This window comes from Carassius auratus, unplaced genomic scaffold, assembly GCF_003368295.1.
Source record: "Carassius auratus strain Wakin unplaced genomic scaffold, ASM336829v1 scaf_tig00046029, whole genome shotgun sequence".
Classification (NCBI taxonomy): Eukaryota; Metazoa; Chordata; class Actinopteri; order Cypriniformes; family Cyprinidae; genus Carassius; species Carassius auratus.
In genome coordinates this window covers 1-27,500 of record NW_020526952.1, presented here as the reverse complement: position 1 = coordinate 27,500, position 27,500 = coordinate 1, and the positions used below count along the sequence as shown (strand labels likewise).

The window sequence follows — 27,500 nt, the reverse complement described above, 5'->3', positions numbered from 1 at the left end:
TGTGTCATTGCAGGAGTCATGTGATGCATCTGTGTGTGTGTGTGTGTGTGTGTGTGTGTGTGTGTGTGTGTGTGTGTGTGTTTCAGGAGAAGATCAGCGAGGATCTCCGAGCGACTCTAAATGCATTCCTGTACCGCACCGGAGAACAGAGCAACAAGTAAACACACCTGTCTGTCTCACACACACACACACACACACACACACACAGAAAGACAGACAGCTGATGTGGTGTGTGTGTGTGTTTCAGGTTCATGCTGGTTCTGGCCAGTAATCAGCCGGAGCAGTTTGATTGGGCCATAAACGACCGAATCGATGAGATCGTGAACTTCATGCTGCCGGGCCTCGAGGAGAGAGAGAGACTCGTACGACTCTACTTCGACAAATACGTGCTGCAGCCGGCCACCGGAGGACGCCAGTGAGCACACACACACACATGCTCTCACACTCTCTCTTTCTCACTCGCTCTCTCGCGCACACACTCACTCACACACACTCGCTCTCTCTCGCGCACACACTCACACACACTCGCTCTCACTCTCTCTCTCTCGCGCACACACTCACACACAGTCTCTCTCTCGCCCACACACTCGCACACAGTCTCTCTCTCGCACACACACACACTCACACACACTCACTCTCACACACACACTCACACACACACACACACACACACACACACACACTCTCTCTCACACACACACACTCACGCACACACACTCACACACATCATCAATCATCATTTAGTTTTTTTTTCTTTTAACAGTTCAATTCAGTACAACAAGTTGCAATTACCCTTTTCTGTTATTTATTCCGTTGCGGAAACAGGCTTCCAATGATTCAGACATTAAAATGCTGCAGATGCTCACTGAACTGAACATGTGACGTGAGGTCATGTGACCTGACGTGTGTGTGTGTGTGTGTGTGCGCGCAGGAGGATGAAGCTGGCTCAGTTTGATTACGGACTGAAGTGTTCGGATATTGCGAAGCGTGTGGAGGGAATGTCTGGACGTGAAATCTCCAAACTCGCAGTCGCTTGGCAGGTTTGTTCGTCTGTTAAGGATATTAACGCTACACGCAAATACACTCAAACTTCTAAATTAAAATGATTGAAATCGTCACTCAATAACAGAAATAGAATCGTATTAAGATGTTTGTGTGATGAGGCGTGCGCTGCAGAGGCTCATGGGTAATGTGTGTGTGTCAGGCGGCAGCGTACTCCTCTGAGGATGGTGTACTGACCGAGGCTATGATCGATGCGCGGGTGGATGACGCTGTGAGACAGCACCAGCAGAAGATGGACTGGCTTCATGGAGAAGGGGTTCTGGATAACGAGGGCCGGACGACGCCCACCAAAGGCTCTGCTCCACCGCTCAAGGCACAGGAAGTGCTCCACCCTCTACAGGAAGTGCCATCAGACCGGAGCACACCCGACGGGACTCCAGTTTAACGCTCGTTTGTTCAGTTTCAGTATAACGATTAGAGCTGCAGTAGTGTCTGTCTGATGTGTGTTTGTGTCGATGTTTACTGATCACAAGTCTGTAACTTTAATTAACTGTTAATAATCACTGAGAGACTGGAAACAAGTCCACATGAAATGAATGGAAACTGTTTTTATGTCTTGACAGTAAAGCAATTTTCATTTCTTACTACGTCTGATTTGAGTTTGAACGGAACCAGTTATGATTTTCAGCTCATTTACAGAATAACCAAATCATTTTACGAAATTCTGTCACTTGCCAACACAATGTAAACTATCTTGGATAAAAGAATCTGCCAGATTAATTATGAATTATTGAATAATGAATTATCATAATTCATAAACCAAACAATCTGATGAATATAGCTGAGTCAAAAACATAGTGAAACAAAAAAAAGTCATGAAATGAATGACAATATGCAGCTTTTCGTCTACAAGAATCGTCCGATATAACCGATTCACCAAAATGATTCAGACTCTTCGATGCTAAATCCGAGATCCGTTTAAGATGAACCGACTCTCTGGAATATATCGAACCTTCCAACATTACATTTAAGAATGAGATCCGAACTAACTGACTCCTTTGAAAGAGTCAAACTTTCCGAAGAGCAAGAAAGATCCGTTTAGAATGAACTGAATCACTAGAAAGATTCGGACTTTCCTAAGATATATGTAAGAGCGATCCATATTGTTTATTTTCACACCATAAAGTATATTCAAGCAGTTTCATTTGCTGGAGCAGTTGATTTCTCAAAGCTATGATTGAGCTTTTATTGATAACACGTAAAGGTGAGAAATAATAATTTCAGCTACGCCTATTACTGACTAATGAACAAAATCAAGCATTACAACTTTCTTAGACAAACAAAATATAAATAAATCAATAAATGATATCCATAAATATTTATTTCAGAGAAACAGTAGCCGCGCCCAAACGGTTATTTATTTATTTGTATTATGCAGTTATGTACAAAATTAATATAAACATCTCATAATAATTAAGAAATTGTATACATTATATATGTCAAGGGTAAGAACTTTTTATTAGCCAAGCATTTTATTAACCAAGTTAAAGTGCCAGTGCTTCATAAGTATTTTCCATAGACTGTAAGTCTATGGAAAATATAGACTGTAAGTCTATAGACTGTAGTCAGCTTTTCGGTGGCGCGCCCAAACGTAGCGGACGTCGCCCCAAGACACGTGACGTCTATGCGTACGTGCGCGCTCCCGAGCGGAGGGAAGATGGCGGATGTTTGGAGTGAGGAGCTTGATGATAGTAGCTGATAAAGAGAAACACAAACAGCAGTGGAAGAGCAGAAGAAGCTCGTAGGCGAGAGACAGACAGAGACCCCGGTAGACAGGTAATCTCACGGGCACGCGTGTAATCACCTTCATCATCATCATCATCATCAGACGAGAGTGAACCGGCTGTTAGCGCTCAGCTAATGAAGCCGGAGCTGAAGATGCTCTCGAGTTACGCCTCGTTACTTTACAGTGCTTCATGAGTAACTGTCAGTGTAAATACAGTAAGCTGACCATCTGAGCCAGATCCGGTCAGAACTAGCGGCTCTCGGCTGCTCTGATGTGATGTTTGACTGCTTCTGTTATTAACGACGCTTCCTTACGGTCAGTGACGTCAGCAGTGACGCACGTGACCAGGATCCGCGATGTCTTGTCACGTGATCTTACTCAGCGCTGTTTACTCTCAGGTCCGCAGACGGTGAAGACAGCTGCGCGGTTGCCATGGAGACGGAGGAGGTGCCGCGGGGCGCGCGCAGCATGGGCGAGCTCCCCGAGGAGGTGCTGGAGTACATCCTGTCCTTCCTGTCGCCCTACCAGGAGCACAAGACCGCCGCGCTGGTCTGCAAGCAGTGGTACCGCCTCATCAAAGGTCAGAGGTCACGCATGACCCCGGGCACCCGCTTCAGAACGATAACTGTAACAATTTTAATAATCACTCTAGTGTACGAGAAAATTGCCACATCACACCTACAGTGATAACCAACCAGCTCAGGAACAGCAGTAACACTGACAGCCAATCAGAATCCACCGACTATAAAGCAGCGGATGGCAAAACTGCAGAAAAAATTGTTAATGGTTAATGATTAGGTCAGCGTTATCATCATAATTTCTAATAGTTACCGTTATAGTACTACATATTAGTTTTTGTTATAGTTGATATTATTGTAATTATAGTTAAGATTATTAGTTGTTGTTGCATATATAGTTATCATTAAAGTTATTGTTATAGTTATTGTAGTTGCCATTATAGTTATCATTTTAGTTATCCTTATAGTTGTTATGATTGCTTTTATAGTTATCGTTATTATTGTCCTTACCATTATACTCAGCACTATGGCTAAAGTTACAGTTATAGTTATCGTTATAGTCTTCGTAGTTATAATTACGGTTATTGTTATCGTTATAGTCATTGTAATTATAGTTACAGTTATAGTTATTGTTATAGTCTTCATAATTATAGTTACAGTTATTGTTCTCGTTATAGCCATTGTAATCATAGTTATTGTTATAGTTATCGTCATACTTATTTTAATTATAGTTACAGTTATAGTTATCGTTATAGTCTTCGTAATTATAGTTACTGTTATAATTATCATTATACTTATTCTAATTATAGTTACAGTTGTAGTTATTGTTATAGTCTTCGTAATTATAGTTACTGTTATAGTTATCGTTATAGTAAGCATAATTATAGTTTCTATACTAGTTACTAGTTATTGTTATAGTTATCGTAATTATAATTACAGTTATAGTTATCGTTATAGTCTTTGTAATTATAGTTACTGTTATAGTTATCATTATACTAATCGTAATTATAGTTGACTATTATAGTTATTGTTATAGTTATCGTAATTATCGTTACTATTATAGTTATCGTTATAGTCATCGTAATTATAGTTACTATTATAGTTATTGTTAATAGTTATCATAATTACAGTTATAGTTATCGTTATAGTCTTCGTAATTATAGTTACTGTTATAGTTATTATACTTATCGTAATTATAGTTACAGTTATAGATATCATTATAGTCTTCGTAGTTAGTTACAGTTATAGTTATTGTTATAGTCTTCGTAATTATAGTTACTGTTATTGATATCATTATAGCCATTGTAATCATAGTTACTGTTATAGTTATCGTCATACTTATTGTAATAATAGTTAAAGTTATTGTATCGTCATAATCCTTGTAATTAGTTACTATTATAGTTATCGTAATTACAGTTACTCTTATAGTTATTGTTATAGTCATTGTAATAATAGTTACTCTTATAATTCTCGTTATAATTCATATAATTAAAGTTATTGTTGTAGTTATTGTTGTGGTTATTATAGTTATGGTTAAAGTTATCATTGTAGCTGTCAGTGTAGTTGTTACTATAGTTAAAGTTATGGTTCTAGTGTCCTGTGCAGTTCTGGTTGTAGTTGTGGTTTACAGTGTGATGCAGTGCTGTAGCTCGTCGTTCTGATGTGCTGTGAGTGTGTCATGTGGACACTGTGATGTGAGACGAGTTTAACGGTAATCAGACGCATCAGCAGAGAATCTGAATCAGCACAGCTGTGTGAACGAACCTTTAAAAGCCGTCTCTCTGTCTCTCTCTCTCTGTGTGTGTGTCTCTCTCTCTCTCTCTGTCTCTCTCTCTCTCTGTGTCTCTCTCTCTCTCTCTCTCTGTGTCTCTCTCTCTCTCTCTCTCTCTCTCTCTCTCTCTCTCTCTCTCTGTCTCTCTGTGTCTCTCTCTCTCTCTCTCTCTCTCTCTCTCTCTCTCTCTCTCTCTCTGTCTCTCTGTGTCTCTCTCTCTCTCTCTCTCTCTCTCTGTCTCTCTCTCTCTCTCTGTGTCTCTCTCTCTCTGTCTCTCTGTGTCTCTCTCTCTCTCTCTCAGGTGTGGCGTATCAGTGTTATCATGGTTTCCTGAGGGCCGTTCAAGAGGGAAACATCCAGTGGGAGAGTCGCACATATCCATATCCTGGAACACCGATAACACAACGCTTCTCACACAGTCAGTCAACAGATCACTTACACACTCTCTCACACACACACACACACACACACACACACACACACACACACACACGTTTGTTCGTATTGATGCACTTCAGTCAGTTTCAAGCAGTTCAGATGTGTTGATCTCACAAAATAGTGTGAATAAACCTTGTATTCACACCTCATTATTACACAGACACACACACACACACAGTAGTTTCCTGATGTTTAGTAGCAGTGCTGCACGAATATACTGAACTAGATCACACTAGATTCTTTTGAAATGACTCTTTAAGCCAGTTCTTTTAATGAATCACAAGTGATTAGTTTGAATCGTTCTAAAGAATGACTCATTGACTCAGAGTGTGTGAATCACTCACTGATGAGATGTTCATAATCTACCTGTATTAACTGGTAATTCTTGACAATGTGTAGCATAAAGTGGTTGAGTTTGGTGTGTGTGTGTCACAGGTGCGTGTTACTACGACTCGAATCAGTCGATGTATGTGTTCGGCGGCTGCACTCAGAGCAGCTGTAACGCAGCGTTTAATGATCTGTGGCGTCTGGATCTCAACAGTAAGGAGTGGATCCGGCCGCTGGCGTCAGGTCAGACTCTGTGTGTGGGTGTGTGTGTGCGTGAGTGTGTGTGTGTCTCTGTGTGTGTGTGTTTTTATCAGCTCCGTAACTCACGTCTCTTGTGTGTGTTCAGGCTCGTACCCGTCTCCTAAAGCCGGAGCGACGCTGGTTCTGTTCAGGGATCTGCTGGTTCTGTTCGGCGGCTGGACGCGGCCCAGTCCATACCCTCTGCATCAGCCCGAGCGCTTCTTCGACGAGATACACACCTACTCACCCTCCAAGAACTGGTGACACACTCACACCTTTTCATTCTGTTCACTAATTACGTTTGAATAATCCAAAAATTCTGTTTTATGTTTTTCAAAAATACAGTAGACTTTCACCTGCATGGTGTGACTCATGGGAAGCTGTGTGTGTCAAACAGGAAGTCAGATCCTGTAACTCCGCCCCTTTCTCGCCTGCAGGTGGAACTGCATCGTGACGACTCGCGGGCCGCCGCCGATGGCGGGACACTCGTCCTCTGTGATGGGCAGCACTATGGTGGTGTTCGGAGGCTCTCTGGGCGCACGGCAGATGTACGTATGATGCGAGAGAGTCGTCCGCGAGCGATCCAGTCGCGTGTTTATCCTGTGTGTGTTTGTGTCGCAGGAGTAACGAGGTCTGGGTTCTGGATCTGGAGCAGTGGTCCTGGTCAAAACCGGCCGTCAGTGGCCCGTCTCCTCACCCTCGCGGGGGACAGTCTCAGGTAACACTGCCTCCTCAGTCTCTCACTGACTCCCATGATGCTCTGAGTCTGAGCGCTCACTGAGTCCCCTCGTGTTCCTCAGATCGTGATCGACAGCGAGACCCTGCTGATTCTGGGAGGCTGCGGCGGGCCGAACGCTGTGAGTATCTGCTGTGTGAGTGAGTGAGTGAGTGCGTGAGAGTGAGTGAGTGAGTGCATGAGAGTGAGTGAGTGCATGAGAGTGAGTGAGAGTGCGTGTGTGAGTGAGTGAGAGTGCGTGAGTGAGTGCGTGTGTGAGTGAGAGTGAGTGAGAGTGCGTGTGTGAGTGAGTGAGAGTGCGTGAGTGAGTGCGTGTGTGAGTGAGAGTGAGTGAGAGTGCGTGTGTGAGAGAGTGAGTGAGAGTGAGTGAGAGTGAGTGAGTAAGTGCGTGAGTGAGTGCGTGAGTGTGTGAGTGAGTGCGTGAGTGAGTGCGTGAGTGAGTGAGAGTGCGTGAGTGAGTGCGTGAGTGAGTGCGTGAGTGAGAGTTTGTGAGTGAGTGAGTGAGAGTGCGTGAGTGAGAGTGTGTGTGTGAGAGAGTGAGTGAGAGTGCGTGTGAGAGTGAGTGAGAGTGAGAGTGAGTGAGAGTGCGTGAGTGAGAGTGAGTGTGTGAGTGAGAGTGAGTGAGAGTGCGTGTGTGAGAGAGTGAGTGAGAGTGTGTGAGTGAGAGTGAGTGAGAGTGCGTGTGTGAGAGAGTGAGTGAGAGTGCGTGAGTGAGTGCGTGAGTGAGAGTTTGTGAGTGAGTGCGTGTGAGAGTGCGTGAGTGAGAGTGAGTGAGTGCATGAGTGAGTGAGTGAGTGCGTGAGTGAGTGAGAGTGAGAGTGTGTGAGTGAGTGAGTGAGAGTGAGTGAGTGAGTGAGAGTGCATGAGTGTGAGAGAGTGAGTGTGTGAGTGTGTGAGAGTGAGTGAGTGCGTGAGTGAGTGAGAGTGAGTGAGAGTGCGTAAGAGTGCGTGTGTGAGTGCGTGTGTGAGTGAGAGTGAGTGTGTGAGAGAGTGAGTGAGAGTGAGTGAGTGAGAGTGAGTGAGTGAGAGTGCGTGAGTGAGAGTGAGTGAGAGTGCGTGTGTGAGAGAGTGCGTGAGTGAGTGCGTGTGAGAGTGAGTGAGTGAGTGAGCGCGTGTGTGAGTGAGAGTGCATGAGTGTGAGAGAGTGAGTGAGTGAGTGTGTGTTGATGCGCTGCAGTGATGTGTGTGTGTGTGTGAGCAGCTGCTGAAGGATGCGTGGCTGCTTCACATGAGCGCCTCCCCCTGGACGTGGCAGCAGCTGCGTGTGGAGAACGAGGATCACGGTGCGCCGGAGCTCTGGTGTCATCCGGCCTGCAAGGTGAGCCGAGCCTTTCACTGTTCACTTCCTGAGTTACAAAGATGACATAAAAACACTTTTACTCTTTATTCCATGTTGGGAACAATAAAAACTGAATTGGGATTAAAGTCAGAATTCTGAATTTAGATCTCGCTTTTCCGCCTTAACATGAAAAAAATAATCTGAATTTTCAAATAAAAAGTTATGACCCTTTTTTTTTATTCTGCGATGTTTGTGAGAAACTCAGAATTCAAAGAAAAATCGTCTGAATTGTGGAAAGAAAATCTCTGCATCCAATCAACAACTAATGAACAGAAATCAGCCCCTGATTTATTTATTATAATCTATTATAATTAACAGACTTGTGCTCTATTTGTGGTGGCATATAAATACAAATTAATTCTCTGCCAGCAGGAGGCGCTTGTTTTAAAACATGCAGTGCTCTTGTTTATTCAATGAAGTCAGAGCCTTTTGGAAAATATATTAATGGCGGTCAGTTTTGATATTGTGACAGGACGCCACAAAATGAATCGATGTATTTAATCTCTGTCTCTGTCTCTCTCTCTCTCTCTCTCTCTCTGTCTCTCCCCCCAACCCCCCCCCCCGCTCTCTCTCTCTCTCTCTCTCTCTCTCTCTCAGGTGGGTCAGTGTGTGGTGGTGTTCTCTCAGGCTCCGTCGGGTCGAGCTCCTCTCAGCCCGAGTCTGAACTCTCGTCCCTCGCCCATCAGCTCCACACCGGCTCCTCTGGGTCCAGACCCGCCCTCGCTGCGCTCACAGTCTCCGGTGCGGGGCGGAGCGGCAGGTGTGGTGCTGGAGGAGGCTCCCTGTGTGAACGGTCGCTGGGGGACGCTGCGTCCGAGAGCATCGGCCCGAGCATCATCACCCTCTCGAGGTCCTGACAGCCCACCGCTGCTCAACGGCTCGTCTCCCTCCCCGCGCACCAGCCCTGTGCAGGGGGCGTCTCCACCCACACGCCCGCAGGCGGAGTACAGCTGGGACGGCTCACCCTCCACTGAACCCCCCGCTTCCAACGGGCTCCACACGCCTCCGCAGCCCGGCTCGCCGCACACCCCTCCGGGAGCCGTTTCTCCTGCCACTCTGCGTCGCAGTCTGGAGGCCGTCAAAGCCTCTTCCTCACTGCCGTCCTCTTCCTCTGTGTCCCAGCCGGGTTCATCTGCGTCCGCCAGCACGCCTCCCGCCTCCTCCAGCCCCCCGCAGGCCTCCGACGGACCCCCCATCCCACCCATCGCCCGCCGCCTCGCCCACCACCCGCCGCAGAGCCTGAACGTGGGCAAGCCGCTCTACCAGTCGCTCAACTGCAAGCCCATGCAGATGTACGTGCTGGACATCTCTCGTGCCAAGTCGGGCGGCGTGGTGTCGTGGCGGGCGTACGGGAGCGGAGGAGCACCCAGCGCGGTCACCGGGCCGCCCGAGACCAGCCTGCACACAGTGGTTCAGGGCCGCGGAGAGCTCATCATCTTCGGAGGCCTGATGGACAAAAAGCAGAACGTGAAATATTACCCCAAAACCAACGCCTTGTACTTCGTCCGCGCCAAGAGGTGATGGAGGAGCGCCGCCTGCTGCCCGTACACTAACTTACTCTAACACAGCTCCACACGTATACAGGACACTCAAACATAGATGTGCTTTCAGTTTCTGAGCGAGTGAATGATGCTTCTGTGTGTGTGTGTGTGTGTGTGTGTGTGAGAGAGAGAGAGAACTCTTCACCCTCAGAAGCACTGATCTGACTGAAGGAAACAGACGATTGTAGGAGGAACTGATGAAATGGACCTTTTTTACTGTTCTTTCAACCTTCAATGTTTACATTTAAGTGTGTGTGTGTGTGTGTGTGAGAGGGAGAGAGAGAGAGCGCGAGTGTGTGAGTGTGTCAGTGATGGAATGAGACTGGATTGTAAACAGAAATAAAGTTCAAGTCTTAATTCTCTGATATAATGTTGTGTGTGTTTTACTGTAACAGAATAAAGCTGCATCTCCATTCACACGTGATACATTGTAATCAGAATTATACATTTAAAAACAGCATCTTCGTCTTTTATTTCAGTCACCTTTATTTGAGGCAGTCCAGACCAATGTGGATATGGGCTATTATAATTTGAACGATTCGTGTATTTTTATTATTTTAAATGTATTTGTAAAATAACGTTTTATATAAGTATATACATGAATAATTATATAATTTAATATTAATATGCTTAGTCAATTTATTCATCTTTATATATTTAATATTATTTTATGTTTTAGTTTGTGTTTGTAACTGGGCCAGTCTGAACCAGTCTGCCGTCGGTGGTTTGTGTAGTTCATTGTTTGTTCTGCTTTTGACTCGATGTGAATGTGTGCAATTCACCTTTAACCCATATGAATGGAGTCTGCGGAGCTCCGTCCTGATTGGCTGAACGCTGGGGAGGCAGTGAGGTGGAGAAGCAGCCGCGCCGTGATTGGTCGGGTAGGGTCTGTGGGCGGGGCGTTCACTCCAGCGCTGCGTGTGTAGCAGCGCGTGAATCACAGCAGAGACGCGATCAGACGCGGTAAGACGCGCTCAAACTCACCGAATAGTTGTGTAACGTAATGTACAGTTTAGAAGATCGGTAGGGTTTTGTGTATTTAGCATAAATAATGCATAACTTAAACACACAGAGGATTAAAAGAAACGCTACGATGATTTCATGAATATGCAAATGAAATGTCATCAACGTGCACCGATATTATATTCTTTACGAAAAATAACTTTGGTTTTATTATAGTAAAATTGTAGTAACCATGTTGTTGTTTTTTTTTGGTTAATTGATTATCATTTATATTACCAATGTTTTCTAGAAATGCCATGGCTCAGTTCTGGATGATGAAGTGAATCTGTGTTTTTCTGGTTTATGTGCAGCAGGTTGATTTCCGAGATTGTGTCGAGTCAGCTTGTTCAGAAGTGTTTGATTGAGTAAGTCTTGTCATCTGTCTTTGCTTGTTCATGAATCAGTGTGGTGACCGTAACTTCTGACCTGTTTCAGACTTGAATCCTGCGGAGTCATCACATTCAGACTGAAGCATGATCACAGAGAATAGTGTGACGTACAGGAACACTGTGAGATAAGTCCCTCGCACGAGACCGCGCACCCCGACAGACACAACATGTGGCTCAAAAGCTCTGGGTTGGCCTCGCAGGCCCCCCTCACACCCGTGGCTCGCCCCTCGGCCGGCCCTCGGGCCCTGTGGCCCCCGCTGGACTTCACGCTGGGCGCGCTGGCCTGCTGCGGGGCGTGTGTGTTCACTAACCCGCTGGAGGTGGTGAAGACCCGGCTGCAGCTGCAGGGCGAGCTGAGGGCCCGAGGCTCCTATCAGAGACACTACCGCGGGGTGCTGCAGGCGCTGTGGGTGGTGGGCAGCACAGACGGGCTCCGGGGCCTGCAGAAGGGCCTGACCGCCGCCCTGCTGTACCAGGGCCTGATGAACGGCGTGCGGCTCGGGTTCTACTCCTACACGGAGGCCGTGGGGCTCACAGACACGCCTGGAGGGAGTCTGATCTCAGGAGCTGCGGCAGGAGCTCTGGGGGCGTTCATCGCCTCGCCCGCGTATCTGGTAAGAGACTCACCCCATCAGACGGCACTGCTGCTTGTGTTTGATTCAGATTATACGTGGAACTGTGGTTTTAGATTACAGATCGCATCATAAACCATGACCATCACTCTGTCCGTTCCTAGAAATGTGACTTAATGTGACGCAGCTGCACACTGCACTCTTTGTTCGGCTCAGCTCTTAAACATCACAGCGTCAGTGTTTGATTCGGCTGGCCAGGAGTCATGCTTGTTTACTGTGTTTAACTCCCTTTCAGGAACTGTTGTGTGCGGTAACTGGAGTTGTTGTCCGTTTGCTGCTGTGTCAGTCACTGCGGCATTTCAGTGCATGCACACACACACACACACACACACACACACTGAGTGTTGACAGTAAGACAGCCGGAGATGGGCTCAAATAACAAAACGGCAGGGGAAGTTAGAGAGGAGTATTTAGGACAGACAGATGCTGTTTACAGGAGTGTTGTAGAAGCGTGACGTGTTCTTGTGTTCGTCAGACTCATGTCTGTGTTTGTCCGTCAGGTGAAGACACACCTGCAGGCGCAGACGGTGGCGGTCATCGCAGTCGGACACCAGCACAACCATCAGGTACTGAGACACCTGACTCACATCTAACTCAGTCTTAACTTCCAGCACCCACCCAACATATCAGAACCAGAAGGAGCTTTATTATCAAGGGTGTTCACACACACACACACACACAGCACACAGTTGGAGCATGTGTGTGTGAACACACCTCTCACTGTTCGGCAGCCAATCAGTGTTCAGCACACAGAGGTGTGTGTGAACTCAGTGTCACATGACACAACTGAACTCTGACCACTGCAAGATGCTTGTCAGCCAATCACAGATCATCATCAGTGTGACATCATCATGAAGGAACAATGATAATAACTTGCTGTGTTCTAAATGTCATACTATCATACCACTCTCACTATTTCTCCAGTATGTAAGGCTGTGTATAGTGTGCTAATGTTCTGTATGCATCAAATACCCGGATGACCTACTGTATTTACCAGAAACTGCTAAATATAACTCAAGTACACTGAAATCAGTACAGAAGATGTGTTTGAAATGGCATACTACTATACAACTGCTACTATATTGCAGTATGCTGCGTGTATACTGTGAATAGTATGTGAATGTTCTGAATGCATGGAATGCAACACTTGCTGAAATTTGCTGTATACATCTGAAGACACTGCGTGGGACACTGTTTCTCAGAACACAACGCGCTCCGTGTAATGTTTCATCTTCAAACGTGTGAAGGAGGGGAATAGTAATTATAAAACACTTTTATACATACATGCTACTGTAAACTACAAACTATCGCTGTGTATCTAAAAACAATATCGTAAGTAGAAGATAAAACTGGGCAGTAAGCAAGTATGCCATTTCAAACACAGCCACTGATATCTGTGACTTCAGCTTGACAAACATCTCTCATCTGCACACATCCAGCCCTTCAGTGCTCGTTCATGACTGATTCTGGCTAATTTAGCAGTGACTTTATTTCAGATTTTCTTTTAAGTAATTTGTTTGCAGTAATTATATTATGTATTTCAGTGTATTTTAATATTTTGAGTTTCTGTATTTTAGTTTATTGTACGAGTATATTTGAAGTATTGTTTGAATGTATTGTTTGAGTATATTTGTGCATATCTGAGTTTATTGTCTGAACATGTTTGAGAATATTTGAGGGTACTGTATGACTGTATTTGAGCATTGTATAAGTATATTTGAGTGTATTAAGTATATTTGTGAATGAGTTTATTGTTTGAACATGTTTGAGTATATTTGACTGGATTTTATAAGAATATTGTATGAGTATGTTTGAGTGTGTTCTATGAAAATATTTGAGTGTGTTCTATGAGTATATCTCAGTGTGTTGTATGAGTATATTTGAGTTTTGTATGAGTATATCTGAGCATCGTATGAGTATTTTTGAGTGTGTTCTATGAGAATATTTGAGTTCTGTATGAGTATATCTGAGTATTGTATGAGTATGTTTGAGTGTGTTCTATGAGAATATTTGAGTGTTATGTATGAGTATGTTTGAGTGCTGTTTGAGAGTGATGTATGAGTATATCTTGAGTGTGATGTATGAGTATGTTTGAGTGTGTTCTATGAGTATATTTGAGTGCTGTTTGAGTATATCTGAGTATTGTATGAGTATGTTTGAGTGTAATGTATAAGTATATCTGGGTGTGATGTACGAGTATGATTGAGTGTGTTCTATGAGTATGTCTGAGTGTGTCATATGAGTATGTCGGAGTGTGTTCTATGAGTATATCTGCATATTGTATGAGTATGTTTGAGTGTGTTGTATGAGTATGTTTGAGTGCTGTATGTGTATATCTGGGTTTTTTAGGAGTATGTTTGGATGTGTTGTATGAGTATGTTTGAGTGTGATATTAGTAAATCTGAGTGTGATGTATGAGTATGTTTGAGTGTGTTCTATTAGTATATTTGAGTGCTGTTTGAGTATATCTGAGTATTGTATGAGTATGTTTGAGTGTGATGTATGAGTATGTTTGAGTGTGTTCTATGAGTATATCTCAGTGTGTTGTATGGGTATATTTGCGTGCTGTATGAGTATATCTGAGTATTGTATGAGTATGTTTGAGTGTGATGTATGAGTATGTTTGAGTGTGTTCTATGAGTATATCTCAGTGTGTTGTATGAGTATATTTGAGTGCTGTATGAGTATATCTGAGTATTGTATGAGTGTGTTCTATGAGTATGTTAGAGTGTGATATTAGTATAAATGAGTACATCTGAGTGTGTTGTATGAGTATATCTGAGTGTGTTCTAGGAATATGGTTGAGTGTGTCGTATGAGTGTGTTCCATGAGTATATTTGAGTGCTGTATGAGTATATGTGTATTGTTTGTTTTAGTGTGGTGTATGAGTATATTTGAGTGGATCTGTGGGTTTTCTCGGATGTTTTATTGACTGAGTGTTTGTGTTGTTCAGGGTGTGTTGAGCGCATTCGTCTCCATCTACCAGCGTGAGGGTGTGATGGGTCTGTGGCGTGGTGTTAACGGGGCCGTCCCCAGGGTCATGGTGGGGTCAGCATCCCAACTGGCCACATTCAGCTCGGCTAAAGACTGGGTTACACGTGCCCAGGTCAGCACACACAAATCTGCATATGTAAATGAGCACAGACTCACATGTGTGAGAATGGAATCCAGTAGGAGTTGAGTTTGTGAATGTGTTTGCAGTGGTTTGATCCTCACAGCTGCCTCACCGCGCTCACGGCCGCCATGATCAGCGGTGTCGCAGTGACCATCACCATGACGCCGTTTGATGTCATCAGCACACGCCTGTACAACCAACCAGTGGATGAGTTCAAAAGGGTAAAGCACACACACACACACGCTATATAAGACTATATAAAACAACATTAACAGTTTAGAGTATGTATTAAAAGCAAACCTCTCTCTCAGGGGCGTCTGTACTGCGGGTTTGTGGACTGTCTGATGAAGGTTTGTGCTACTGAGGGGATCATGGGTCTGTATAAAGGAATGATGCCAGTGTTTGTACGTCTGGCTCCTCATACGGTTCTCAGTATGCTCATCTGGGACGTCCTGAGACAGCGAGCGCTGCTGTACAGGCACTGATTCACCACACACGACCTGGAGCGAGTGTGAACGATCATGAAGGAACGCCACACAGCCTTTCCTGCTCAGATCTGGATGAGGAGTTTATAAAATCATAACGCACATTATAATACTTGGACTTGAACTCTTGAAATGCAGTTGAAGAGGATCATGGGAAGGACAGTTTTACCTCACTGGTGTGATTTATTTTCGACATTGACACTGTAAAGACTGTATTTTATAACTCGTAGTTTATTATTAAAGTTTTATTGATTGACTTCATTGTGTCTGTATTTATTAGTGCTAGCTCATTTCATGTCTGTCATGAACTCATCTATGTGTTTAATCAGGATTTCCAAACATTTTTTACGTTTTTAATCTAAAATATTTCGTTTCCCTGAGAGGGGAATTTGAATCATTTATGGTGCTTGTACTTTTACCTCAAATGTTCCCCAGAGAAGCTGATCACTGAAGAAGTGTTTATCTGATGCACGTATGCCAATGCAGATAAACGCTAGTTAATCACTAACTAAAGACAGTAAAACAAACAGGTTAAACATCTTCCTGAGTGATGACAGGTCGTGATTGACCTACACCCGTCCAGCCCTCATATCTGCATGTTCCTCACACATTCTCTGACGCAGTGTTGGGTTGCTCTTAGAAACCTGAGTTTGTTCAGATCATGTAATATCATGTTCCTCAGATGTTCCTCTCTCGTCTGGAGCTCCTCTGTCAGGCCTGGTTTCTTGTGGGCGGAGCTCCTGTGAGGAGGATGATGTCAGCTGTGACATCAGCGGTGCATTCCACAGCCCCTCCCCCTCTTCCCTCAGTTTTGTTTTTTCTTCAGCTCCTCCCTCCAGATTCCAGCATGACGGAGGCTCTTCTTGTGCTCTCGAGGTTAAACTCACACTAAACCCAAAGCTATCTGCTGCTATAGAGTCTCATCTCTGGGACAATCCCACAAACCCACACTAACTCTCCACAGCTGTCATGCACCTCATATAGTGGATGTAATTCACTCATTTAAATAGTTTTGCTCATTCGTGTTGTTCAGGGAGTTTGTATAATTCATCTAATCTACTGAGTTTAGTTTGTACAGTTTTGTGTTAAGTTTTTGTAGTCTGCATAGTTTATATAATTTAATTAACATAAGTCCAATTTATGTATGTTTATATAGTTTCATTCATGTACTGTTTATAGGTTATATAGTTTAAGTTTCTGTTTTAGTTTCTGTAAGTTTATACGACATGTTTTATTCAAACAATTGTGTTTAGTTTATGTAGTTTAAAGTTTATGTATTATTTACTTATAGTTTGGATAGTTTATTAATTAAGCATAGTTTTGTGTAGATTATGTGATCTGTCTAATTCCAATAGCTTTGTAAAGTTGATGGAGGTTATAGTTTGTGTAGTTGATCGAGGTTTAGATCATATAGTTATAGCTGATGTCATCAGTCTGATGTAGTTTATGAAGTTCTCAGTGACTGAAGTCAGCAGTGAGTTTAATGTGAGAGAGAGAGAGAACGAGTGGAGTGGGGGATGGGAGAGAAAAGAGGGCAGAAACACTGAGGGAGGTAGAGAAAATAACACTGACAGAACAATGAGAGAGAGAGAGAGACTGAGCTGAGCTGGGAAAGACAGGTACAGTCACATCCTGCTGCCTCTGTGTGTGTGTGTGTGTGTGTGTGTGTGTGTGTGTGTGCAAGTAACTGCATGCCTTTGTGTGATGCATGCCTGTGTGTGTGTGTGTGTGTCATACATTTTACTGTGCTTTGTCAGTCAGTAACTGTTTAACTCTTCACCTCTGCTGATCTGAGAGAGAGACAGACAGAGAGAGAGAGACAGGAGGGAGGGCGAGCGAGGGAGGGAGGGAGGAAAAGGTGTGGCCTGCTGCAGATACGACCCTGACTCTCTCTCTCTCTCTCTCTCTCTGTCTGTCGCTCTGTCTCTGAGTGACTACAGCGCTGCAGATCGAAAGGAACGAGGAACCACACAGAGAGGAAGAGATCGATCTGCTGTTCAGGTACGTCTGAGCTCAGAGAGAGAGAGGATTTCTCCACAGCAGGACAGAAACCGAACAGCTTCTGAAGTCCTGCTCTTCATCTGTCATTCAATCTTCTGCGCTGATCATCAGATCCTTTCCTTCCTTTATAGAGTGTGCTGAAGATCGTGTGGACAGATCTGTGAAGTTCTCCAGCGCAGGTGAGAGACACACACTCCGCACGTGTGTGTGTGTGTGTGTGTGTGTTTTCAGAGTTATTCTGTACATATTCTGCAATATGTGAGAGAAGGTTTAAGTTACGTATATCCAACCTAAACAGCATCACTCAACACATTCATGAGAGAACTTGAGACATGAGAAGTTTTGGACCTGTCTGGGAACACGTCTAAAGCACTTTCAGAGACAGTTGTTTAGTTCATTGATCCAGTAGATGTAGTGTTTCAGTTTGATGTGGTGTGTGTTGTTCCAGCATCATGGCGTCTGCGGCTCCTCAGAAGAGGATGGTGTCGTCTGTCTTCATCACCCTGGCGTCTCCGTTCGGGGCGAGTGTCACGCCGACGGCTCGCGTCCACAGCAGCCCGCTGCGCCGCTCCATGACCCCACAGGACGCTCCGATGGAGACCAGAGCCCTCAGCACACGTCACACAGACACCTCCGCTCCAGACCGTAATCACTCTTTACACGCTCTCAATACCTGGACCATAATACAGATTAGATTTGACTATACATCCAACTTTATATTCATATTTCTGTGTGATCTGAGCACTGTAGTCTCCTCCAATCCCTGTCAGTACCTGAGACTCGAACCTGCCACCTTTGGGTTACACCTCCCACTCTAACAAACTATTATTTTGAGTATCGATTAATCTAAGGATTATAAGAACCGAGAATCATCGATTATTTCACTGACTGATCAGTAGACATTGATTATTCAGCTTTTGCAATTAGTTTAAATTTATTTTAATACAAATTAATATATTTGGCACACAAAATGAGATGGCAGAGAAACTCTTATTAAAACCTCTTTTTGAGAGTCATATGGATAAGAAACAAATCAATGGTAAGTGATGAAACATTTTATTTTATTTAATTCACATCACGTGAACATGTAGTCTGCATAGTTTGTATAATCTGACCCAACATCTCTCTTAAAATACTGTGTAGGGTTATGATAATCAAAACAGGCCTGAGCTAGATCAAGACCTCTGCAAACTAAACTATCACTTTAATTAAATAATATTTTCCTCCACTGATGAAAAGTTGTTATCATTATCTAGCTCCACACCGGAGAGCTGTGTTATAACAGAAAAACAGCTTGTAATTCTAACCGAAAGCGGCACTGACTCTGGTTTCTCCTGTTATTAGTTTGAAGCTGCTTGATTTAAGGCTCCTTCATAAAACATAACTTATATAAATAACATTAAAAGACTGGACTTTACTGCAGTGATCGTGCAAACATCCACATCGCTGTAATCATATGCTTTCTTAACTGCTGCTTTCTCACTGCTGTCAGGTTCTATGTGTTTTTCCTTCATTGAGAGGAAAGCGTGCAGCAAATATTTACAGATTCATCCAAACACTGCTCAACATCTTCCGGTTCGGCTGTGTTGGTTCTGAACTGAGGCTCTGTCTTCTTCTCTTGAACTGCATCAGATCTGAACTACAGTCTCGCACTACAGCGCAACACTGATCTAATCTTGTTATTGCAGGCTCTTACATTAGCTCATATGAGATCAAAAGACTACCCGACAACTAATAGATTTGTCTAGTTGACAGTTTTTTTTTTAATTGTTGAAAGTTGTCGATAATGTTGACTAATTGTTTCAGGCTTACTAACCATCTGCCTGATATTTAACTTTATATGTAGACCTGTGCAATTACATAGTTTACATTTGTTTCTGAAAATACAACTATAGGCCTACTATCTATATTCTATAAAAGTATAAAGTAAATCTATATACTTTATATATATATATATATATAGGGCTCAAATTGAGGGGAAAAAAAAAATTACAAAAAGCATCCCCCAACCATCCCCTTTAGATTAATAATGTTGTGTATTATGTAAAATGTATCGTGCAAATTAAGTGTTACATTTTTCTGTTTATGATAATTCACGAACTAAATAACGGCGACTGGCCAATCAGAACTCTGCACACAAGCGGGAGCAAGTTTCTGACATTTTTCGAGCAAAATGTTTCAAGCTCAACTTTTTTTAAAGTTTTTTTATAAGTTTTTTAAAAAGGAGACAACAGAAGGTATGATTTTTTCCTTGATTAGAATTTAGAGACATTCCACTGATGTGGAGCGTGTGTGAGCCGCCTTCTGGCCTGAGGAACGAGGGGCAAAATGTCTCTCCATAAACAAATTAAATCTATTACCTCTGTTGCCTAAAAGGTGAATTTAAATAGACAGTGTCGTCGACTGCGGCATTAAATTAAGATATGCTCATGTTGCACAGTATTTAATTTAAGGCGTTTTGGGCGTAAAGTGTTGCGCATTTTAACCAATCACACACATTTCTGTGGAGCTTAGGAATGCAATGGCCAATCAGAGGCGTTCAGATGAGTCATCGCTCAAACTCATCAGTGTTGTAGAGCGCGCGCGCGTTCGCTGACTGAACGCTCGTCATAAACAACAAAGCGCAGAGAGATGTACAATAAGAGGTTAATTTCACAGTTACAGCTTCAGTGATTATAACAGGTTTTTGAGAACTCGCGATAGATCAATGTTAGTGATAATGTCGCTTTCTATCATTTATTTGCTGTTTGAATAACCATGGACAGGAAATGTTATATAATAATTATTATTGTTTAATGTTTTTATTGTAATCACACTAAATACATATTAAGTCCCATTAAACATTTTCTAGCCTACATGACACCCATGCCGGTTATTTCCTAAAAAAGGGTTTATCCTGACCCTGTGATGACTGCTTCTGGAGTCAGCTCTCCTGTGGTCTCTCTTTCTCTGCGCGATGAAGAGCCCGTTAGAATGCCCTTAGAATTCACTCATATAATACTCATGTATCAGTTTTTAGGGTTTGATATTCATTGCATAAGCAATGTACGTTTCTGAATATCAGCACATGAATGTTAATAATTGTATACAACAGTGTAGAGCAACGCGGTGTTTCATTGCTTGAATGAATCTGTTGTTGAATCCTGTGAGCCAGTGATTCACTTGATTGGTTTCTAATTGAATCGGCCGTTTGAACGAATCGTTCATTAATCATTTATTAAAACAGAGATTTGTTGCCATCTACTGGCGGTGTAATTGTCCTCTTTATTTATCCATGACAGTCCTAAACAAGCACAAAAACACATTCAGCAAAATATTGTTTAATTAGCAGAATTGACTCAGACCCCAGATGGAAAAAAGGCTTAAAAATAATATTTTGTTTGATAAAGCTGATTTTTCATTAAATAAAAACATTTTTAGATCAATTTTGTAATCATTGTGTAAAATTAGCTTCGGGACAAACCCCAACCTCCAAGATATATGAATATATATGCAATAAAAGTTTCATTTTTGTTATATATCCAGCTATTCTACACAGGTGCTGATCATATAATTAGAATATCATCAAAAAGTTGATTTATTTCACTAATTCCATTCAAAAAGTGAAACTTGTATATTATATTCATTCATTACACACAGACTGATATGTTTCAAATGTTTATTTATTTTAATTTTGATGATTATAACTGACAACTAAGCAAAATCCCCAATTCAGTATCTCAGAAAATGTGAATATTGTGAAAAGGTTCAATATTGAAGACACCTGGTGCCACACTGTAATCAGATAATTAACTCAAAACACCTGCAAAGCCTTTAAATGTTCTCTCAGTCTAGTTCTGTAGGACACACAATCATGGGGAAGACTGATGACCTGACAGTTGTCCAAAAGATGACCACTGACACCTTGCACAAGGAGGACAAGACACGAAAGGTCACTGCAAAAGAGGCTGACTGTTCACAGAGCTCTGTGTCCAAGCACATTAATAGAGAGGAGAAGGGAAGGAAAAGATGTGGTAGAAAAAAAGTGTACAAGCAATAGGGATAACTGCACCCTGGAGAGGATTGTGAGACAAAACCCATTCAGAAATGTGGGGGAGATTCACAAAGAGTGGACTGCAGCTGGAGTCAGTGCTTCAAGAACCACTACACACAGACGTCTGCAAGACATGGGTTTCAGCTTCACATTCCTTGTGTCAAGACACTCTTGAACATCAGACAGCGTCAGAAGCGTCTCGCTTCAGAAAGGACTGGACTGCTGCTGAGTGCTCCACAGTTATGTTCTCTGATGAAAGGTGCCCAGAGTCTGGAGGAAGAGATGAGAGGCACACAGTCCATGTTGCTTGAGGTCCAGTGTAAAGTTTCCCCAGTCAGTGATGGTTTGGGGTGCCATGTCATCTGCTGGTGTTGGTCCACTGTGTTTTCTGAGGTCAAAGGTCAACATAGTCGTTATAGCAGGAAGTTTTAGAGCACTTCCTGCTGCTGACCAGCTTTATGGAGATGCAGATTTCATTCTCCAACAGGACTCTGCACCTGCACACAGAGCCAAAGCTACCAGTACCTGGTTTAAGGAGCATGGTATCCCTGTTCTTAATTGGCCTGCAAACTCCCCTGACCTTAACCCCATAGAAAATCTGTGGGGTATTGTGAAGAGGAAGATGTGATATGCCAGACCCAAGAATGCAGAAGAGCTGAAGGCCACTATCAGAGACACCTGGGCTCTCATAACACCTGAGCAGTGCCACAGACTGATCCACTCCATGCCACGCCGCATTGCTGCAGTCATTCAGACACAAGTACTGAGTGCTGTACATGATCATACTTTACATCTTCATACTTCTCAGTTGGCCAAGATTACTAAAAATCCTTTTCTGTGTATTGGTCTTAAGTTATATTCTAATTTTCTGAGATACTGAACAGGATTTGCTTAGTTGTCAGTTATAATCATCAAAATTAAAAGAAATAAACATTTGAAATATATCAGTCTGTGAGTAATGAATGAATATAATATACAAGTTTAACTTTCTGAATGGAATTAGTGAAATAAATCAACCTTTTGATGATATTATATGACCAGCACCTGTATATTAAACTTCATATAAATAGCTGGGTGATAATAAAGTAACATTCTGGGATGATATAAAGAGTCACACAGATGTATACATCACACACGTGTCAGTAGAGAGGATCTGACTGATGGTTGATCTGTTAGCAGTTGTGAGCCGTGCCCCTGATGACCTCCCTCCTCCTCCTCCTCGTGACCCCTGTGACCCCGAGCCCGGACCCCCGGCGGCCCCTGCACAGGTCAGTGTGTTTCCCCGCAGCAGCGCTCTCCCTCTGTGTGTGTGTGTGTGTGTGTCACATGGCTGTTGTTCTCGTGCAGGAGAGCGCTGTGGGTAAAGTGCTGCTGAGATCGGCGCCCTCTGCTGGAGGAGACGTGAAGGAGTCCTCAGCTGGTGAGAGCCCTGACCCCATCAGACAAACCCTGCAGAAGGAGAGTCATCTCAAACGCTTCTGTGTTTCTCAGATGTGTGTGGATTCTGTCGTAAGCCGGTGCCTCTGTCCGAACCGGCCATCGAGGCTCTGAACCGAACGTACCACGCTGTGTGCTTCCAGTGCCGGCAGTGCCACGCTCCCCTGGCAGCCAAGATCTACTACAACAAGTCTGGCACGCCTCTGTGTGACGACTGCTACCAGGTGACATCATCATGCATGCTGGACATCTGCACAACATCTCCTACAGCGTGCACTCAATTCATCACCAACACCATTTATTCACTTCTAAATAACTACTACAAATCTTGTATTATCCATGCATGATGAGATACATATAAAATGTTCTTTTTAATTATTATTTATGGAAGCCTGTGTCCGTGGTGGGATAAAGCAATAATATTATTATGACTTTTAATCTCACAAAGATATAAACTCAGAATTCTGGACTTTTTCTCAGTATTGCAAGAAATTAAGTCTGAATTGTGAGATAAAAAATGTCAAGTACATGTTTTTGTAATTCTGTGGCGGAGGCAGGCTTCCATATTTTATCTTTTAATTTTTAGCACTTTAATCTAAAAGTTTTGTTTACTTTATACATTTTGGGTATTTTTTCGTGCATAAAATTTCATTTTACTGCATTTACATTCTCCTTTTGATTTGAATTTGTTATTAAGAGGACAACACTTATATTCCTGTAACTTAATTCCACACCATGATGCCTAGAGCACATAAATATGTAAACATACACCAATAATGCTGCTTATTTTCCTTCTAAAGGATTATAATATGAATTCTAGTGAGGAGAATCCTGACTAACTCAAGTGTTGTCTCTGTGTGCGCAGGCCAGTCTGGAGCCCTGCTGGGCGTGCGGTGATGTCATCAAAGATCAGGTGATCCGAGCGCTGGAACGAGCCTATCACCCGCCCTGCTTCGTGTGCAGCACGTGCAGACAGCCAATCGGAGAGCAGAGGTTTGCTCAGGGCGAGGTGGGCGAGGTGTACTGCCTGCAGGACTACTACAGGTACTTCTCAAAACATCAGCACAGGAACACTATTGATACGTCCTTCAGCTGGATTTCTAAAACATTCTAGTTCCAGATCGTTCAGAGAACATTCAAAAGTAACGCAAGTCACACTGTTTGCAGAATGATACAATGTCTCACGATACAGTGGAATGTTGTTTTTAAATCGAACATTCAAAAGTGACATTATCAAGTGTTCCTGAGACATCTGTGCGCTCTGCAGGAAGTACGCGCCGCAGTGTCACGTGTGCCGAGAGCTGATCATCCCGCGCGAGGACGGAACGGACAGCTTCACCGTGGAGTGTTTGGGTCACTCGTATCACGAGGACTGTTACCGCTGTGAGGTGTGTGTGAGTCTATCAGCAGCGTTCGACTCACTAGTGTTTAAAGTGTGTCCTCACATCAGTTCTGTGTGTGTCAGGTGTGCAGGGTGCTCCTGTCTCCGGAGCCCAATGAGGACGGCTGTCACCCGCTGGACGGACAGATCCTGTGTAAACCGTGTCACGTGTCGCTGATCCAGAGCGCGCCGCTTTAAACCTGCTGCAGACCAATGTGATGATGACGACACACCGATTGTATGAGAAACAGCAGCATCGGGACCATTAATACCTTCTCACGGCACACCAACATCTCAGAGACGTCTACCAGACGTGTTTTCTGTGAGACGTCTCCTATCAGATGTCAAACGAAGATGTTTATGATGTAAAATCCCCATCTTAGGGACGTCTGTCAGATGTTTTCCAGATCTCTCGCAGACGCACCTGTGCTATCTTATCTTTCCTCTGATTATATCTATGTATCTGTCATATCAGCTGTAATGTGGTCTTGTGCACTCTTTCTTCTAATATGCGCAAAATGCAAAGCACCAAAGATATTTATGCAGCAGCAGCAACACCAAAGACCCATATTCAGTGTTATTTCCAGTGTAATAGGAACACACCCGTATCTGACTCTAATAAACCACTAATATATGATCTCTCGTGCTAGACTGCTTTGTGTGATATTTATTTACATAAATTCATATTAACAAACACGTCCATTGTTTTGGCATCATTCATGACATTCGCTGGAGTGTCGGTGGCGCGCAGGGTTGCGGTGCTCGCCGCCGGTGGTTCCTTTGCGCGCTCCCGCTCGTGAACGCGCAGGGCCGAGAGATCTTTTCCTCGCACGAGCTAGCAGCGGGTTTTCAAGAGACTAAAACGACGCGAAGGCGCATATGTGCATGAACGGGACGCGGACGACGCAGGATGGTTCGGGAAACCAGACACCTCTGGGTGGGAAATTTACCCGAACATGTTCGCGAGGAGAAGATTGTGGAGCATTTTAAACGGTGAGTTACACAAGAAGTGCAGCTGCGCGCGCAGTGACGCGGCCTCGCGCGGACACAAACCGCTTCAGCGCGCGATGGCGGACAAACAGCGGCAATACGCCGAAGAAAGCCGTTTAAAACAGCATAATAAGTCGCAAACACGATTAGGAAATCAGAAACGAGTCTAAACCTCCTCCGCTGAGACACGGCTCGCTAACACGGTCAGTTTAAGCAGTTAGCTGGGTGCTTCACCGCTGACTAACGTTAGTTCACGGTTTGCAGGTTAACGCGTGGAATCTGGGCTTATTCTCACAGAAGACGTCCGTGTATGTTTACGCCACAGCTACGCTTCAGGAAAAGTCACATAAAACGCGCTTTCATTCGGAGAACAGCGAGCGTTTGTGTCCGTGTGCCGTTAGCTCGCTGCTAACCGCTGCGTCCGGACGAGAAGAGCCGGTTTAACGGCAGGAACCGACTCTATCTGAAGAAACAGAAACTAGATCGAGAATCTGCAGTTACGTGTAACTTGATTGTGTGATGAAACGAACTCCTGAAGTTTTGTTTCAGTTTAATGAACTGAATCACTGTACTGGAGAAAAAAAACGCTAAACTGTTTTGAAATCGCTTTGAGATCGTAGTGTGAATGCGTACAATTAGTGTATATAGCCAAATCAGGTTGACTAAAAGGCACAACAATGTAAAAGTAATTAGGGTGTCATCGTCAGCTGGCAAACAAACAAGAATGTATCAGTTTGTGCAAGTTCAGAAAGTAAATTTTGACTTTTTAGACGTCACACTTCCTCTTATGTTGACCTATAATGTATTTTTGTGGCTGACGATCACATGATTCCTGGATGTGTGTGACATTTACAATGCTTCGTTTTTTTTCGCAGGTATGGCCGGGTGGAGAGCGTCAAGGTCCTGCGCAAGCGCGGCTCGAGGGCGGCGTGGCAGCTTTCGTGGATTTCGTCGACATCAAAAGCGCCCAAAAGGCGCACAACGCCGTCAACAAAATGGGGGACAGGGACCTCCGCACAGATTACAATGAGCCGGGTTCAGTGCCCAGTGCGGTGCGGGGCCTGGAGGACCCCACGCCCTCCAGCAGTCACGGAAGGGAGGTTGCGGGGTTCTCGAGGAGCGCCGTGGGGCCGGTGTACGTGCCCCCGGTGTCTCTCCACACCAGAGAGGGGCGCTATGAACGCAGACTAGACGGGTAAGTGGACACGGGCTCCCTCTGCACTACAGGGGCTCTGTGGTGTCAGATACAGGGGTTGAGGTTGGGGTTAAACACAATAGACCAGATTCTAGGGATCCCTCTCCGTTCTGAGGCCTGACTTCCCTGCACACGGAATTATTAATCCTTGTCTATCATGTATGAATGAGTGGATTAGTTTGGTGTGGGATTACTGTGTGAGCCATAGTTGGATATTACCCACGTGGAGAATATCCCGGTCGGTTTGGATATTACGATGGCTGGCGGAGATGTAACGGGGTGAGTTTGGATATTAGGCGTTCGCAGAATCTCGGATATTACCCGTCGCCTTGGAACAGCGCTCTTTGGAAGTACGTGCCATTGACGGATTAAATGCAAGATTTTTAACCAGAACATAGTTAGGAGTAATTGCAAAGCTTTTTGTCCCTTCTCATTTGCCTTGCACGACTATCCCATCTCCCATTTGGTCATTGTGCTAACTGTGTGTCATGCCGTGGATGTGTATCAGTGCCGTGGATTCAGGAGTGAAGTCGCTTCTCCGCTGGAGTAAGTGTGTCAGGGCTCATCATCTCCATCCTTGTCACCGCACATCATTCTTAGAGAGGACGTGACTGTGTCTCCAGCGCTTGGATAGTTTTATGAAGCCCTGAAGACCAGAAGACTTTCATCATGGGAAGATTCCCACGGATCTAACCTCATGTTGGATGTATAGGTGTAGAAGGAGGTTTTTTCTGGATTACCTGATCTCCGGTGGATTGTAGGAATGCAGTAGAAGAGTTTCTTGAAGTCGTACCCACCGTTGCCGTTCTGGTGAACATAATGTGCTGGAATTAATTTTTGTCCCACAGAGACATCATCTTGTGATTTTGGCGTTAGGATTATTCCACGAAGTGGAAAGATGTGTGCATTTTTTTTTTCTCGGGGAATATGTTCCTTTTTTCTAGACTTTTTTTTCTTTCTGAAGTCTTCTTTAGCGTACCTTGAGATGGATGGCCTGACGCGACCCTCTTTGGATGAAGAACCTTTTGACATAGTGGCACTTTATCGTCCATTTTTTCCCCAAGCACCGCTTTATGTCATCACTGTTTTTGGCTCACACAAAATTCCTCCTATATATTGTATTGGGAATATTTAGGGTCAGT

At 43.9% G+C, this 27,500-nt stretch overlaps 5 protein-coding genes across 8 annotated transcripts in view; all 5 read left to right on the top strand.

Annotated features, from left to right (window-relative positions):
* LOC113088278 (ATPase family AAA domain-containing protein 3-like) overlaps positions 1-1,646 on the top strand; it is a 6,670-nt gene extending 5,024 nt beyond the window's left edge. The window contains 4 exon segments of the mRNA XM_026255735.1: positions 87-157; positions 248-415; positions 932-1,040; positions 1,205-1,646. Coding sequence (XP_026111520.1) covers positions 87-157; positions 248-415; positions 932-1,040; positions 1,205-1,447 — 591 coding nt within the window. The 3' untranslated portion in view covers positions 1,448-1,646.
* Positions 1,647-2,677: 1,031 nt separating this feature from the next.
* LOC113088277 (F-box only protein 42-like) lies at positions 2,678-10,063 on the top strand. Its single transcript, XM_026255734.1, has 10 exons — positions 2,678-2,838; positions 3,187-3,368; positions 5,379-5,495; positions 5,951-6,085; positions 6,189-6,342; positions 6,520-6,630; positions 6,704-6,800; positions 6,883-6,939; positions 8,020-8,136; positions 8,755-10,063. Exons 2-10 carry the CDS (start codon positions 3,221-3,223, stop codon positions 9,676-9,678), a joined length of 1,860 nt encoding a protein of 619 aa, XP_026111519.1. The 5' UTR covers positions 2,678-2,838; positions 3,187-3,220; the 3' UTR covers positions 9,679-10,063.
* A 491-nt stretch (positions 10,064-10,554) lies between these two features.
* LOC113088281 (solute carrier family 25 member 34-like) lies at positions 10,555-15,577 on the top strand. 2 transcript variants are annotated; one of them, XM_026255738.1, is made up of 7 exons: positions 10,578-10,661; positions 11,012-11,065; positions 11,136-11,703; positions 12,222-12,287; positions 14,675-14,827; positions 14,923-15,057; positions 15,148-15,577. In XM_026255738.1, the coding sequence occupies exons 3-7, from the start codon at positions 11,257-11,259 to the stop codon at positions 15,319-15,321; spliced, it is 975 nt and encodes a 324-aa protein (XP_026111523.1). In that variant the 5' UTR covers positions 10,578-10,661; positions 11,012-11,065; positions 11,136-11,256; the 3' UTR covers positions 15,322-15,577. The 2 variants fall into 2 exon arrangements, with proteins under 2 accessions (XP_026111524.1, XP_026111523.1); XM_026255739.1 differs by lacking the exon at positions 11,012-11,065 and having other exon boundaries at positions 10,555-10,661.
* Positions 15,578-17,166: 1,589 nt separating this feature from the next.
* LOC113088282 (filamin-binding LIM protein 1) lies at positions 17,167-24,819 on the top strand. 3 transcript variants are annotated; one of them, XM_026255742.1, is made up of 9 exons: positions 17,167-17,322; positions 17,454-17,501; positions 17,771-17,967; positions 22,535-22,623; positions 22,703-22,775; positions 22,847-23,016; positions 23,658-23,836; positions 24,060-24,180; positions 24,258-24,819. In XM_026255742.1, the coding sequence occupies exons 3-9, from the start codon at positions 17,775-17,777 to the stop codon at positions 24,369-24,371; spliced, it is 939 nt and encodes a 312-aa protein (XP_026111527.1). In that variant the 5' UTR covers positions 17,167-17,322; positions 17,454-17,501; positions 17,771-17,774; the 3' UTR covers positions 24,372-24,819. The 3 variants fall into 3 exon arrangements, with proteins under 3 accessions (XP_026111527.1, XP_026111525.1, XP_026111526.1); XM_026255740.1 differs by having other exon boundaries at positions 22,532-22,623; XM_026255741.1 differs by lacking the exon at positions 17,167-17,322 and having other exon boundaries at positions 17,329-17,501; positions 22,532-22,623.
* A 155-nt stretch (positions 24,820-24,974) lies between these two features.
* LOC113088283 (msx2-interacting protein-like) lies at positions 24,975-26,421 on the top strand. Its single transcript, XM_026255743.1, is given in 3 exon segments — positions 24,975-25,166; positions 26,039-26,079; positions 26,082-26,421. Coding segments are annotated over 3 exon segments (405 nt in total). The 5' UTR covers positions 24,975-25,083; the 3' UTR covers positions 26,363-26,421.
* Positions 26,422-27,500: the final 1,079 nt, after the last annotated feature.

What these genes read in the sequence shown, in the direction of transcription:
- LOC113088282 (XM_026255740.1), top strand. Translation starts at nt 17,775, where the DNA reads ATGGCGTCTGCGGCTCCTCAGAAGAGGATGGTGTCGTCTGTCTTCATC. An exon ending in CGTGAAGGAGTCCTCAGCTG is followed by an intron (nt 22,776 to 22,846) that starts GTGAGAGCCCTG and finishes TGTGTTTCTCAG; the next exon opens with ATGTGTGTGGATTCTGTCGT. An exon ending in TGCCTGCAGGACTACTACAG is followed by an intron (nt 23,837 to 24,059) that starts GTACTTCTCAAA and finishes TGCGCTCTGCAG; the next exon opens with GAAGTACGCGCCGCAGTGTC.
- LOC113088281 (XM_026255739.1), top strand. Translation starts at nt 11,257, where the DNA reads ATGTGGCTCAAAAGCTCTGGGTTGGCCTCGCAGGCCCCCCTCACACCC. An exon ending in ACTGGGTTACACGTGCCCAG is followed by an intron (nt 14,828 to 14,922) that starts GTCAGCACACAC and finishes ATGTGTTTGCAG; the next exon opens with TGGTTTGATCCTCACAGCTG. An exon ending in CAGTGGATGAGTTCAAAAGG is followed by an intron (nt 15,058 to 15,147) that starts GTAAAGCACACA and finishes CCTCTCTCTCAG; the next exon opens with GGGCGTCTGTACTGCGGGTT.
- LOC113088277 (XM_026255734.1), top strand. Translation starts at nt 3,221, where the DNA reads ATGGAGACGGAGGAGGTGCCGCGGGGCGCGCGCAGCATGGGCGAGCTC. An exon ending in GTGGTACCGCCTCATCAAAG is followed by an intron (nt 3,369 to 5,378) that starts GTCAGAGGTCAC and finishes TCTCTCTCTCAG; the next exon opens with GTGTGGCGTATCAGTGTTAT. An exon ending in GCTGCGGCGGGCCGAACGCT is followed by an intron (nt 6,940 to 8,019) that starts GTGAGTATCTGC and finishes GTGTGTGAGCAG; the next exon opens with CTGCTGAAGGATGCGTGGCT.